This window comes from Microtus oregoni, unplaced genomic scaffold (assembly GCF_018167655.1).
Source record: "Microtus oregoni isolate MIOR12 unplaced genomic scaffold, Mior012 000028F_ref0000031, whole genome shotgun sequence".
Taxonomy (NCBI): domain Eukaryota; kingdom Metazoa; phylum Chordata; class Mammalia; order Rodentia; family Cricetidae; genus Microtus; species Microtus oregoni.
Window position 1 is genome coordinate 17,946,741 of NW_024543087.1, and position 15,324 is coordinate 17,962,064.

At 46.4% G+C, this 15,324-nt stretch overlaps 1 protein-coding gene across 1 annotated transcript in view; it reads left to right on the forward strand.

Annotated features, from left to right (window-relative positions):
• The window catches only part of Col6a5 (collagen type VI alpha 5 chain), a 94,558-nt gene that overhangs the window by 30,330 nt on the left and 48,904 nt on the right, over positions 1–15,324 (forward strand). The window contains exons 16-24 of the mRNA XM_041677339.1: positions 46–99; positions 3,579–3,641; positions 4,871–4,936; positions 5,344–5,397; positions 8,899–8,934; positions 9,914–9,976; positions 11,412–11,474; positions 12,420–12,482; positions 14,242–14,304. Coding sequence (XP_041533273.1) covers positions 46–99; positions 3,579–3,641; positions 4,871–4,936; positions 5,344–5,397; positions 8,899–8,934; positions 9,914–9,976; positions 11,412–11,474; positions 12,420–12,482; positions 14,242–14,304 — 525 coding nt within the window. The remainder of the gene's footprint in view (positions 1–45; positions 100–3,578; positions 3,642–4,870; positions 4,937–5,343; positions 5,398–8,898; positions 8,935–9,913; positions 9,977–11,411; positions 11,475–12,419; positions 12,483–14,241; positions 14,305–15,324) is intronic.

A 15,324-nucleotide genomic window follows, 5' to 3' on the forward strand; every position in this document is an offset into this window, starting at 1 on the left:
TGAGGTCGATTTCTCCAAATGTGGTTTTGTTTTATGTTTGTTTAGGGATTTTATGGACTTCGTGGGGGAAAGGGAGAAAAAGGTGACACTGGCTCTCAGGTAACTCTTTTCTGTAATCAAGTTTTCCCTGGTGACAGATCCAGCCCTGTTTGCTGGGCTCGCAGTTGGGGATAAAATTGACAGCTGATTTCACCGCCAACTTACTTAGCATTTTTTCTGACTGTGGTCAAATGCCTGACCCTTCCAGATACCTCCAAAAAGACACCTTCTAAACATACCCAAAAGATGCCTTCCAGACACCCCCCCAAAAGACACATACTGGACATCTCCAAAAGACACCTTACAGACATCCCCAAAAAAGCACCCAGACACCTCCAAAACCACCTGGACACCCACAAAAGCACCTTAAGAGAGAGTATTCATTTCTACTTAAAGTTCAGAGGAATGCTGTTTTGGTGGGGAAAACATGGTATTTGGAGAGTCTTGGTCCATGGCCCTGGCCTGGAAACAGAGACAGGGATAACCAGTGCTCAGCCCTTTCTTCCTGTTTCCTTTTTATTCAGCCTGGGACTTCAGACCCTAGGATGGAGTTGCCCACAGTCAGGGCAGATCTTCCCTCCTTAGTGTAAACTTTTTGGGATTGGGTGTAACCCTCCCAGATACTCCCAGAGGCGTGTCTCATTAGTGTCCTAAGTATTTCTTCAACTTAGGTTGATAAAATTAACCATCCCAGTCATGCAATGAAAGTCCGTGGCCAACAAACAGACGCCACTCTTTGGTGTTGGGCACACAGACTACTGTATTAGCTCCTTCTTTCTTGCTGTGACAAAATTCCTCAACCAAAAGCAACTTAAAGAAGAAAGTCTTTGTTTAGCTGATGGGTCCAAAGGGATAGAGTCTTCACGGTGGGAAGACATGGCATGGCAGCTGGAACAGGAACAAGAGAGTGACTATAACCCCCAAAGCCAGGCTCCAGTGACATGCTTCCTCCAGAAGAGTTCCCCCTCTTAAAGGTGTCGTAACTTCCCCTAACAGCCCCGCCAACTGGGGCAGGGGCAAGAGTTCAAACATATGATCCTCAGGGGCACTGAGTTTCTTATTCAAACCACCATAACTACTATGTAGCTTTCAAGAATATTCAGCTAGAAAATCCACTGTGTGACGTCTTTCTGTGGTTATGTTTTTCAGAAGTCTGTAAACAAACACGCTTGGTCTTTGTTTTCTTTCCTGATATCAAAAACAAAAAGAATGAAAAAGTTGATTTGGGTGCCCTGGACTTACAAATCAGAGTGAAGTATTTTGCTAATTGTAATGTATCCCAACTGGTCTACTTATTTATTTATCAAATGTTTTTGAATATCTGTAATATTCCAGACACTGAATTATTTGTCAGGGAGTCAGAGATTGGGGTGGACCACTGTAATCCTCATCCTCAAGGACTCCACAGTACACAGAAACGGCTGAGGTCACTTGGGGTCCTTCTGACCCTACTCAGCTTGGAGGTGGGGGTGTCTAGGGAGTCTTCCTGAAGCCAATCATGCATTGCAGTTAGCAAGGTACAGGCAGCTGTAGAGGAAGAACATTCTAGAGAGAGGGTAAGCAAGCACATGAAGTGGGTATGGAGCAATGTCAGGTGCCCCGCCTGGAAGGAACAGAGTTCAGGTGGAAGAAGATGGATTTCAATAAGAGGCTAGGATAGCTCCAGTGAACCATTAGACTCTGTGTTTGTGTGTGTGTTTGTGTGTGTGTGTGGGGGGGCTTGGGAAGGGTTTAAGCAGAAGGCAGTTAAATTTGTGTTTTAGAAATATGATATGGAAGTAGTGCAGAGGCTGTTGGAGTTGTCATGGGTAAAAGGAAAGATGAAGAGTCCATAGTAAGTGAGGTGAGATGGGATGAAACCTCGAATAAGGCAGTCACAAAGGGAGCAGACACGTGGCATATTAAGGGTATGCAGGGGCAGCCTCGGGTGGGACAAGTGGGCACGTGGGTATAAGAAGTCACCCTCATGTTATACAGAGTGAAGCCTGCCTTAGTGTTGTTTCCTAGAAATCCTTCTAGCCCCATTGCAACCCTGGCTCCAATGTAGGAAAACAGGAAATGAAAATCAGTTAAAATGCCTCCAGGGACCATGGCCTGGGAAAATTTCACTGGAAAGTTGTTTGGGGTGACAGTAGAAAACCACTGGGGGTGGGTGGTCCTTGGACTTCCCACAGGGCAGGGACCCTGATTGATCTTTGGGCTGACGAGGGAGGGGGACTTGATTGGGGGAGGGGGAGGGAAATGGGAGGCGGTGGCGGGGAAGAGACAGAAATCTTTAATAAATAAATAAATAAAACCACTGGGGAGGTTTCTGATGGGCATCAGAAGGGCTAACTGTCTAGAACGTCCAGTTAGGGCAGCCGGTGTCCATGTGTGATAAGTTGTCTAGAACGTCCAGTTAGGATAGTCGGTGTCCATGTGAAAGCGCTTAAATTTAAATTCACTGTAGTAAAAAATTCCACCCTTCCATTTCATCAGACAAACTCCAAGTATTGCATTACCAAAGATGGTTCGTGGCTGTTCTAATTCATTTAAAAACGTTGCAAAGAGAAGTCACGCCATGCAACAAGGCTCACACAGGAGGTTTATTGGACAAGGAGAGAAAAGGGACAGAGAAGGGAGCAGAGAGTGGGGCAGAGACCGGGCCCTGGGAACAAGAGTGACAAAATAGGGAGAGTGGGAGAGAGAAAGAGAGGAGAGGTGGGCAGAGAGAGAAAGAGAGGAGAGGTGGGCGGAGAGAGAAAGAGAGGAGAGGTGGGCGGAGAAAGAGAGAGGTGGGCAGAGAGAGAAAGAGAGGAGAGGTGGGCAGAGAGAGAAAGAGAGGAGAGGTGGGCAGAGAGAGAAAGAGAGGAGAGGTGGGCGGAGAGAGAAAGAGAGGAGGGGTGGGTAGAGAGAAAGAGAGGAGAGGTGGGCAGAGAGAGAAAGAGAGGAGAGGTGGGCGGAGAGAGAAAGAGAGGAGAGGTGGGCGGAGAGAGAAAGAGAGGAGAGGTGGGCAGAGAGAGAAAGAGAGGAGAGGTGGGCGGAGAGAGAAAGAGAGGAGAGGTGGGCAGAGAGAGAAAGAGAGGAGAGGTGGGCAAGGCCCACCTTTTAAGAGGGAACTTGGCAAAGGTTGCATAGGGGGTACTCTTAGTGGCTGCAGCTGAGGATGTATCCTGTTGGGACCCCAAGGAGCAGGCCAGTACAGATGCCTGCATTCTAGCAGTGGCCACCATGGAGTTTTTCTCCACTGCCCTGGAGCTTTTCCCAGCTGCCATAAAGTCCCATTGGACAACACTATGCTAGACCATGAGAGGGCTTCCTGTTTTAGCCTGGTCATGGTTTACCCTCGATCTTGGAAAGTCCAAGGGCACCTGAGGAGGCAGGAAAATGTGAAATAGTTTATCTGATTAAATATCACTGCTTGATATTTAATGCCATTATAAAAATCCCCTACAGGGTAACATGGAGGCTCATTTTATTTATTTATTTGCTTGTTTGTTTATTTATTAATTATTCGTATGTCTGTCTGTCTGTCTGTCTGTCTTTCTCTCTATTTTCAGGGCAGCCCAGGTTCCAGAGGTGCCCCTGGGGAAGATGGAGCAAAGGGCTTCCCTGGGGATCCCGTAAGTGATTAGACCCTACTCAGCTCTGAGTTTCGTCTTAGCACAGTTCTTCTCTCATTCCGCTAAGCGACCTCCACTCAAGTACAGGCAAGGACCTAGGGAGCTGGGGCAGTAGGTGTTTGTTACCCAGGGCTTTTGTATTTGGGGGAAATCTGTTCAAATCTGAAAAGCCCAGAAAGGGGCGTTCTCACAGTGTGTTGAGACTTCCGACTTCCTATGTTGAACGCTTCCTTCATTTTAATGGTCAGATTTCTCACTGGGAAGCCCAGACCTTGATTTCTTTCTTGCATGCTTGTTGGTTGGTTTAACTGCATCAGGACTCAACCCGGGGCCCCTGTGCCTGCTAGGCAAGTGCTCTCCACTGAGCTGCGACCCCATGAGAGTCTCTCCCTCTCAGACTCAACTGCAGGAGGCTTTCATTCCAGCCTGAGGGAATGGCCAGTACCTCAGTGAAGCCGTATTTCAGGGGAAGTTGCTGCATGGCTGATATTCTCAGAATCCTGTTTTAGCCACCAAATTGCCTTCAAACTGGGCAAATGTTACTTTTAAGAGTTCAAGTTGGAGATTTTTCTTACACCTCATCTCTTAGCTTGAATTAGCCAAGTGGTTCTCAACCTTCTCGATGCTGCGACCCTTTAATACAGTTCTTCATGTTGTGGAGACTCCCCCTATATAGAAAATTATTTTTGTTGCTGCTTTATGATTGTAATTTTGTTAGTGTCATGAATTTTAATGTAGATATTTTTAGAGATAGAGATTTGCCAAAAGGGTTGAGACCCACAGGTTGAGAACTGCTGAATTCTAACACTTAAATATACCATTATGAGAGAGAGAGAGAGAGAGAGAGAGAGAGAGAGAGAGAGAGAGAGAGAGAGAGAGGGCACACCTGGTGGCAAGGCTCTAATTCCAGTTACTCAGGTTGCTAAGATAGGAGGATCTCAGACAGCCTGAACCCATCTCAAAAATCTTCTGTCTGTGATATGAGATTTACCTGATGGGTTCAAAGCCCTAGGTTTAGTTCCATGTACCACACAAGGAAGGAAGAGAAAAAGGAAGCTGAGTGGGGCACACACCTGTCGTCCTAGAACTCAGAAGGCCGAGGCAAGGGGATCGGTTTGAGTTCAAGGCCAGCCTGGGCTCTAAAGCAAAGCTCTGTGTCCAAACCGAGGAATGAACTCCCTCACTCTGATGTTTCTGGATTTTAAAACATTTCTGAAATCATCCCCTAGGGTAAACCAGGACGAGACAGCACCATCAAAGGCCAGAAGGGCGCCAAAGGAGACCGAGGAAGCCAAGTAATTGGGTCTATGTTACATAGAGACATTGACTAATTCTGTGTTCGAGCTAAATACGTTTAACATGGTGTGTGAACAAGCATTGTTCAAGTCACTACAGTTAAAAGAGGATAAGGCATGTCTGGAGTGGGATATACTTTGGGGGGAATATTAATTTTCAAGGAAGTGGCATTATTCTTCATTTGTCATCCTTGACTGTGGCGCATTGCTACCCCACCCTGGTTGTCAGCCCTGTCCTTCTGTGGCCATCCCACCAACAGTGTCTTCTCTGCAGGATGGCTCCGGCATGACTCCCTGATTCTGCTGTCTTGACAGCATTTGATGTTTTGTGTTGATGGCTTTATTATGTACTGAGGACTTATAACCTATTTTTGACTTACAATTTTGGGGAATTATTGTGTTTCTAGGGGAGAACTGGGTGGAAAGGGACACAAGGCAGTCCTAGCTCTGGAGGAAGCAGGGTGAGTATCACATACTTTTCCCCTCCTTATCCCTTGTGATGGATGCAGAGGCGTGGGGTTATCTGTGGCTGGTATATTTGCGGGCATCTTGAATCTCAACACTGCTGACCTTTTGGACCTGAGAAGTCTTTCTTACAAAGGACTGTTCTGCACCTCATAAGATGATTAAGAACACCCCCAAACTCTGCTCTTCTGCTTACCCATTTGTGACATCCAAAAATGTCTTTTCAGATACTGCCAATGTCTCAAGCGGGTTGGGTGTGGGAGGCAAAAATCATCCCTGGCTGAGAAACGCTCTGCTGCCATCTGCCTTTGCCTCTCCACCTTCAAGGTGTTTTCAAACGCCTTTGAAGAGAGCCAACGACTTGAACACACACACTCTCCTCTCCCAACTTAGCATCTGGCAGCTATGCCAGACTATTATGGACTGGGTAGACGTAATCTCTTTACACTTGACAGGGAGTGAGAGCACAAATGGCTTCTCCCTGAATGGACTCACAGACATTGGCTAGCAGAGCCAACTCATGGGCAGTCTGGAGCCCTGGGGTAGCTTACAGCATCATGTAATATCAAGCTTCCCCCCAAAAAAAGAATATCTGATTCCCTTTAAATTTTAAGGATCAACCACGAAACAGTTGCGTTACTCTTTGGGAATTATTGAAGTTAGAGATGATATTTATTTATTTTTCTCAGGGGAAGGGGAAGAGTCCTGCTATGTACTCCTGACTGGCCTGGAACTCACTATGTAGATCAGGCTGGCCTCCGACTGGCAGGAAATTCCCCTGTCCCTGCCTCCTGTGTGCTGGGATTGCAGGTGTACCCCGCCACACCAGCCAGAGATGGCGTTTGTATTAAAACCTCCTCTATCTCACACTCGGCATGAACGTGATACCAGAAGAGAATGTTGAGAGCCCTGGGCTTGTTCAGAGGGTGTGAAAATCCTTGGCTTCCTTTTTTGAGTGTTGGAGTCTTCTCATCCCTTGAAGGCATCAGTCTGCTGCCCTTTTCCCTGGGAGGTTACCTTCTAGCCCATCTTGCCTTTGTTTATCTTGAATGGCAAAGATCCCAAGCCAGAGGGGCTGGGCTTCCCATGCTTTTGGGACCATTCCCTGGGGACCGTGCCTTCCTAACTCAAGAAGATTAAGATGTAATTGGTGGAAGCAGCCGAGCAGCGAGATGAGCTAAGTGTTACAGTTTAGAGATAAATTTTATCTGTTGGCTCAAGAGCAAAGGGATTTTAGTTTGAAATAGGTTTATAACTGACCCATAAATCATGCGCTTTACAAACAGAGATGTTGGGGAGCAGGATTGAGATTACTTCTTGGACACACTAGTCAATGCCTTTTAAATCATTATAAGGACAGAAGGGCCTCAGCCCTTTCCCCATTTTCCAGCCTTGTAACTTCTTTTCTTTGCAATTAAATAAGGCAACATTCATATTCATGTTCAGAGTTAAGCAATCTGGGGCTTTTCTACTCTCTCCCCTACATTTCCACTGCAGGCCAGAATTCTGTCATGAGACTCAGAGCATCTTAAGTGGATACTGGAGGGTAAACAGCTCAGAAGCAGGCATGGGCTCCCCATGTGACTTCAGCCTGCATAAGCTAACCATCACACCAGCTGTCACTAAAACAATGGCTCAGCGCACTGACAGCCACCCAAGGGGCCTGGACTGTGGCCTCCTGCTGACCCCCTTGTAAAGAGTCCTTATGGCATTTGTTTCTAATATGTCATCCGTTTCTAGCAGCTCCTGATTCAATCACTCCCAAATACTCATTTAGAGAAGTCTCATAAGCTCCCTGCCAGGTGGATTATTATCATCATATCCGCATTATATACAAGCAGATCAAGGCGGCTTGGGGAACTTGCCCTAGGCCACAATAGCTAGTAAGTGACTGAGCTGGGATTTGAGCTGAGACCATCTCACTTCAGAGTCTATGCTCCCAACCACTGTGTGAGGTTTAATGTGTGATTGCTTTGTGACATCCAGGTACAAAGCTATGGAGCTGAAGGCAAGAGAGTGGGCTATTTCTCTCTCACTCTCCCTTCCTTCCTTCCTTCCTTCGTTCATTCCTTTCTTTTCTCCTTACTTTATTTCTATTTTTTTTTATAAGACAGGCTTTCTCTGTGTAGCTTTGGAGCCTGTCCTGGAACTAGCTCTGTAGACCAGGCTGGCCTTGAACTCACAGAGATCCACCTGCCTCTGCCTCCTAAGTGCTGGGATTAAAGGTGTGTGCCACCAATGCCAACTGAGAATGTGCTGTTTCTGAGGCCCTGCCTGTAAGGCCAACTTTGTGCAAAGCTATTATACAGAATAAACATTATTCTTCCTTCCAGCCTTTCTTCTCTACCTACCTCTTTTCCTTTCTTTTTGAGAGAGGGTCTCTCTCATTGTGTAGCTCAGGCTGGCACTGAACTTACTATGTAGACCTTGAACTCAAGGTCTTTGCGCCTTGGCGTCTCAGATGCTGCAATTATAGGCATGTACCACTGTGACCAGCTTATCATTGCTTTCATTTTTATTATTTTATTTTTATTTGCGTGTGCATGTGTATGTGCACTGGCATCCAGATGCCCATGGAGGCAAGAAGGGGATGTTGGGGTTACAGGTAGCTGTGAACCACCTGGTGTGTGTCCTCTGCGAGAGCTGCGCACACTCAGCTGGGAGGACACCTCTCTAGCCCCTTTCCTGGCTTTTTCATAGAGACAGACCGTGAAGTCATAGCAACAGTATCCTCCACGGTGGCTTACTTTTTATCGTCTCTATTTTCCTATGTCAAGAGCATCAACTAGTCATAGCCAAAGACAAAGAGCTGACGAATTACTATTAGTAACTTCTCCCAGAGGGTATTTTAAAAGTCTAATTCCTGGTGGAGCTGATGTTTGCTTGGCTGATTTATGATTTATCTTAAGGAACTTCAGGACCTGGGCAGCTGAGAGAAAGTGGCAGTTTGGAAATAATTCGTACATAATAAGTGAACAAATGTGATTTAAAACAGTTGTGGTTGGTTACCACATACAATGTGGATTGGTAGTTGAGAGTGTTTCATGGCTTTTTCAGTGAGAGTAATGTCAGCAGATTTTATTGCTGTAGACTGGGGAAAATACGTTAGGGTCTGGGGCCTGAGGCATTGTCCTGCTTGGCTCGTCTCTATCCCTGTCACTTGCATTAGTGACACGAACTCCCTCCCAGAGAAGTATAGACAGAGCTGAGGGAACAGCCTTGCTTTTTGTGAGAAACCTAATCAGTAGCATCCATGGAGAGAGAACAGTCTCTTCAGGGTGATCCAGACCTCCAAATAGTCCACTTGGTAATTGTCAGAGGCAATTAGACTGGGGCAAGGCTGCAGTGACATTTACAGTGGCTTACCATCTATCCCATAAATGCCCTGCCAAGGTTCCCAGGAAACCTTCTATGATTGGGAATGGGAGAGATGGGTTTACCTCAGGGACCCTGTGTCTGTCTGGATACTGACTGATGCCTTGCCTTTGGTGTTCCAGGGAATGGAAGGTCGGAGGGGACTCCAGGGTCCCTCGGTAAGTTTTCTTCTTTCTGCCCTCAGTGTTAGGGGCCTGAGGACATTTCTTCTGTGTAGATGGTACTGGCTAACTAGCGTTTGACAGAATGTTGTAAGGATGTCCAGCCCTGGCCACAGCCCCCAGTGACAAGTGTAAGCACAAGCAGCTATCCAGTCAGCTTCCTGAGAGGGGACAGGCCTGACTAAGACACAGCCTCCCTCATAAAACACCTTGCCACAAACAAGCAGAGCACACACACAATCCCAGACATCCCACCTGTGATTCACAGTCATGCACATTGGGAAGCAACAGGCAGAAAGTGAAATTCTTACTACTTCTTATCTTTTGTTCACCTATTATTATTAGCTACATATTCCAGGCATTCCTTCCATGTTTTTCTTCTTTTAAACTTGTTTTTAATTAGTATGCAAAATATTTGGTATCCCCATGGCATTTTCAAAGAAAATTTATGTCTCAGTTACTGTTCTATTGCTATGAAGAGGCACCATAATCAACGCAGCTTATGGAAGGAATCGTTTAATTGGAGACTTATAAGCAAGTCTTACAGTTTCATGAGGTTGGTCCATGACCATTGTGGCATGGAGCATGGTGTTTGAGCAGTAGCTAAGAGTGTCATCCTGATCCTAAGGTGGCAGGCAGAGAGAGAGTGAGATCCATACCTCAAAGCCCACCCCCAGTGACACACCTCTTCCAACAAGGCCACACCTCCTAATCCTTCCCAAACAGTTCCATAATGTGGGAACCAAGCATTCAAATATATGAGCATATGTGGGTCATTCTCATTGAAACTACCTACTACAGTTTCTTTGAGTCAATTGTCCTTTCTACCCCATCTTTATGAAAATTAGACACATGTTTGAGTTTATTCATGACAGTTGGGAAAATTAGATCCCAGGCAGTGTAAGGGCAGATGAACCACATGATCTATCGGGAACCTGCAGAGAAAATCTTAACACTGAAAATGCTTTTTCATTAGGGGGAAGCAGGAGACCTGGGGCCTCAAGGTGCACAGGGACCGGAAGGACTACAAGGCCCACAGGTATGCTGGGTATTTCATAAATGTGGGCAAATGGTGTGGAGACATTCTGGTGGGAAGGAGGCAGGTAGCTCAGTATAAAAACACACAACAGACGGAGAGAGAAGATGGCTTTGTGGTTAAGAGCACATAATACCTTGCCAAAGACTGGAGTTTAATGTTCAGCACCCAGTTAGAGTTGCTCACAATAGCCTATAACTGCAGTTCCAAGGAATCTGATACCTTCTTCTGGGCTCCCCGAGCATCTGTACACACACACACACACACACACACACACACACACACACACTTAAAAATAAATATATTCAGCTGGTAAAAGTTCAATCTGCAGCCATCACCTTGTGCATTTCCCATCGTGGGAGATGATTCTGATTTCTTATTTTGTTCCATCAAATTTGCTCCACCACTTGCAGCTCATTAATATGAGCCTGGAGGGGAAACTTGCGGCCTGTGCTCGCCTTCATTGTGCCCAGGTACTAGTAAGAATGAGTAATTAACAGCTCGATAAGATATTGTTATTATTGTTATTATTTTACACTGGGTTGCCATCAGCACCCCAAATGCCATTAGGCTTCTCCCTTGTCCTCCTGGCTGCCCGGAAGAAGTCACATCATCCCCCGAGGATGGCTTTGCCACACCTGCGTACTGAGTCCCTGTGGAGCGCACTCTGTGTTGAGCTTATTTTAAACGCAGACTTGTCTGAAAGAGTCTGTGTAGAAATGCCCATTTTAAGGCTTTTCAAGGGTCTCATTTTTCTTCTAGAAAGTTCCAGGTTAAAACTAAACTAATTTAGATTTTCTTGAGTAATTCTGAGGTCTAGTACATTCTCCAGGTTGAGTAACCATGGGATCAATCTAGATTTGCCCAGGTGTTTTGGGGGTTGGGTGTGGATGGCAGTCATTTCAGGGGCTCTGGGATCCTTTGACACTAGTGACTTGAGGCTCACTCAGTGACTTCCTGGTAGGCAAGGGCCATTTTACTTCTAATACATAAGAGACTCTGTGAGACCTACAGATAAAACATGGCAGAGAGAGAAACTTTGGTTCAGCTAGCAGAAGCTTGACACCAGTGTTCTTTAGTGCCAACTTGAAACAACCAGTGCCTGTATTTTACACATTGAGAAAGCACTCTGATCCAGTGAGCCATCAAATAGATATGTTTGGTTGTGTGGATCTCTATAGGTTTATTCATTCCCCTTTTGATCTATTTTTATTTCTCCCTGTAGAAGAAGGATGAGACTCTTATGCCCAGGCAGGGGATCCCTTAATAAGATCTGTGCCACTGTGTCTGGACCTGTTCCCAGTTATTCTCCTAAAAAAGCCTTCTCTCAAATCAGTAAGGCTTCTTGGAGGGCAGACCGTCGCTCTGCCTCCACGGGGTGTCCACTGTGAGAGCGAGTTTCATTGACATTGCGTATGTTTGTTGTCACCACAAAAAGGGGTCCAGTGGAAACCCAGGTGAGAAAGGAGAAAAAGGAAGTCAAGGGTACCAGGGACTTCAGGTGAGTGACTCTAGGGACAATGACTCCTGATCTTTAGTTTGCTCTTACTGCAAAATGCCTTAGTGCGTCGCGTGTTTTATATCATCCGTGGAAGGTTTGTTTCATTTTCTGAGCTACTACAGATACATTTTTAGCCCGGCTCAGATCCTTTATACCTCGCTGGCTCACTTTTCTTTCTCCTTTGGTGATTTTTTAACTCTGAAAGCACAGATTCACTCCCTCAGCTCAAGGAAGATTTGGTAGACTTAAAAATGCTACCACATGCTGAGCATGTCCACTCCGAATGAACATTCTCCTCGCACTTTAAGGTTTTCTCTCTGCCTCCTACCTGTCTCTACAGACATTTGACTGCACAGAGATCTGTGCTTACACAATGTTTGGTTCTTAAGCCTAGTTTTCGAATTCAGCATTTGAATGAGCTTCCCAGTGAGGAATGAGAGTTTGGATGGTGGGAGGGGGGTTGTATAGAGCACTTGATTTTATCAGTTCTTCAGAACTGCCAGGAAGAGCTCAGGATGTCCCTGTGTGCTCAACTGTATCTTCCTAGCAGGCTGGTGAAGGATGCTCAGGGCCTGTTTTAGATTGAGAAATGAAATGTGCCCTGCACTCCATGATGGGGTGTCAGTAGTTCTGTGTGATGTGCATGTATGTGGCAGAGACATGTTACAGGGAATTTCCCCTCACTTGGAAAGAGTGTGCCCACTGAGTCAAAGAAGCCATTAGTCCCCTCCCCCACCTCCTAAGGTCCCCCGTGGACCAGTGAATCCCTGGTGGATGCAGAGCCGTGGCCCATTCCTTAGGTTACCCTCCCTCCCCTGGCTGGCAGCTTTTTCTGTTAGGAGACCTTCAGGGACAATGGGAATGATATGAGTGCCTTGTTCCTACCGGGTTTCCAGGAATTGCCGCAGCGGAGGCTTTTGCATCTCTCTTTCTCTTTCCTTTCAGGGTTCTCCTGGGCCAGCAGGACCTAGAGGGAGCATTGGAAGACCTGGATTTTGGGGGAGAAAGGTAAACATTATTTCTCATTGGTTTCAAACGAGAGGAACCGAAGGCAGCTACATTTCCTCCCTAACTGTATGAAAATTTTTCACGTGGTGACTTAACCCAAGCACCATGCTCAACCACCTGCATGCTGCCAGTGGGTTCTCTCCCATCTCTGGGTGGAGACTTCCTTACCGTTCACCTGTCTCTAGGAAGCTGCCCCTATTACAAGGAGAGAGCTACCTGCCTATCACAAAGCACTGCTGAGAATCTCTTCAGTTCCCATATTCCCTGAGCAGTAATGCGTTTGTTGGCTGAGACGAGTGGATTGATCTGAACTTATTTTCGCGTCCTCTTTCGGTCTCCCCCAGGCTCACCATGGCTAAGGTAGCTGTGGTGGAGATGGACAAGAGTCAGCAGCTGGCCTCATGTGCACCCCACTCTTCTGCTTTTGTCCTTCAGGCCCTGGGGTCTGTGTGGCTACAGAGGAGCCCTGCTGGGTTCACTGCCCTCTTGTCAAGGCCTCAAGATACTTTCATATTTGAGCCCAGGACCTAAGGTTTCTTTTTCTATGGAGTCATTTTTCCATTGGGCAGCTCTTCAAGCTTTCCTGCTAACAAGGAAGGGTGGGAGCGGTAGCTCAATTGGTAAAGGGTGCTTGCTGTATAACATGGGACCTGAGTCTGATCATCTAGAATACTGCAAAAAAAAAAAAAATCCTGCCAACTCTGGCACAGAGATGCTGTCCAGCCAATCTGGCTGAATTGGTGCTTTCCAGGTTCCCTGAGAGAGCCTGTCTCACAAAATAAAGTGGAGAACAGCTGGGAAAGGCACCTGATGCTGACCCCAGTGTTCACACACATGCACACACGTGTGCACAGACAGTTCTGAACGTACACATACACATCAACAAGAAAAAAAAATCCAAACTCAAATGGAAGAGTGCTAACAAGCGGTGGTGTGAGAAGTGTTAGCTGACATGATTGTGGCAGTCATTTCGATATATGTACATGTACACATGCTGTCTTATTGTACACCTTCAGCTTACTTACAGTGTTATTTGACCGTCAACCCTGGGCCAGGGGAAGAAGCTTACAAAGCCTGTTGTACTTTTCCCTATTTCATTCCAAGGTTCCTTGGCTCAGGTCTTTCTAGTCCCCTCCACCCCTTCCCCCTCTCCAGAGTTGATCCCTTTCCCCTCCCCAGTCACTCTTAGGATCCCTTGCTCCTTTCTCAGTCCACACAATGTTCTTTGGGCCCAGCTTCTTTGTCTCTCATCAGGAAGCCTCCCCGGACCCTCAGGTCTCTCTGCTGCTCTTCTGTGCTTCAACACACAGGGTTACAATTGTCCGTCTTGTTCTTTCTCTTTCTAACCACACCGTGCTTAGTGAGGGCAGGACTATCCTTGTTGTATGGGGTCATTCATTGTTCCAGGATAATAAGCAATTATCGTGTTAGTAAATACAACAGCAAATGAGTCAGCTTCTCTGGAGTGAGTGTTCTGTCCTTCCTTTCTCTTCAGTCTTTTGACTAAGAAAGCAGGGAACATTGTGGTGTGTATATACACTGGAATACTCTACAGCCTTAAAAAGTCCTCAGAGCTCAGCCCTGGGCAGTGCTGGGTATGTTCTACTATCCTCTGGGTAGACTGGAGTATGTCTTCCACCCTAGCCCTTCTGAGTGCTGGCTGCTAACTGAGGACCTTGTGTCCCTTTACTTAGTGGATAGAACTACCTGGGGCTTGTTTGACTCGCCTTCCTGAATGTTTTCTCTCCCCTTTTCCTAGGGGGAGCTTGGAGTTCCTGGAGGCCCCGGACCATCTGGGCCCCCTGGACAGCGAGGAGAACAGGTATGAGCTTTCTGGACTTGGCTCTGGAGCAAGGGGAAATGGGGGCAGCATGGGCTCTAGCACCTAGGGTAGGAAGATGTTAGGCTGTTCTCCATCTGTGGCTGCCTTGCTGTGCACCTGGCCTTTTTGTTGCACAGGTGTGTATATGTCTATGTGTGTGTTTGTGTGTAGATGGTTAGAGGAGATGAGGTGAAGGCCGAGGGAGTATCAGGTGAGCGAGAACAGGGACTTTAACAACCAGCATGGCTGGTCTGTCCATTTTGGTTAAGAAACAAAACAGCCCATCTTTCTCCCCTTGTAAAACCCTAGGGTGACAAGAAGCAGAGGCCAAGAAATGGCCACTGGTTGTAAAGTCTGGCACTCAGGACTAGCTGCTCTACTGAGCCAAAATCTGAGTATGGTCACGGCCAATAGAGGGAGAGTTATTTTATGTTAGTTATGCAATTGTATGTAGATATTAAATGGAAGAAAATGTACCAAGTATAGCCAGGAAATTAGGTCAACCCAAGTTCCCATTTGTGAATGAATGGGCAGAAACATGGTGGTGTATCTATCTGATGGAATACTAGTCAGGCTTAAAAATAAAAAGGAAACCCTGCTATAAACGACAGCATGGTTGAACCCGTAAGATGTTACATAAACTAAAAGGCTACATGAGACCCTGTTTCAAAACAAAAAAGGGCCCATCTGTTTGTGATTTGGTTTGAAAACACAAATACTCAAAAATAGAAAGTGTAAGAGTCAAAGTTGCATTTTTAAGTTTTAATTGCTATGCCTTAGAGGTCCGTGAAACAAGAATGCCTCCGGGCTACAAGCTCCTTGCCTGAGGGCAGACAGTTCCTGCAGTGCTGGAGGCTGTTGTTTCTGGGAGGCCTTCAATCCCCTAAACAAGTTTGTCTGACTCTTCTGCCCTGGTTGGGTTTGATCACATGTGGGCAGGAGGTACACAGGAAGGAAGTACATCAGGGTGTGTGCTTATCCCTGATTGGACCTGATGGAAATTTAGTGAATTTTCTTTCT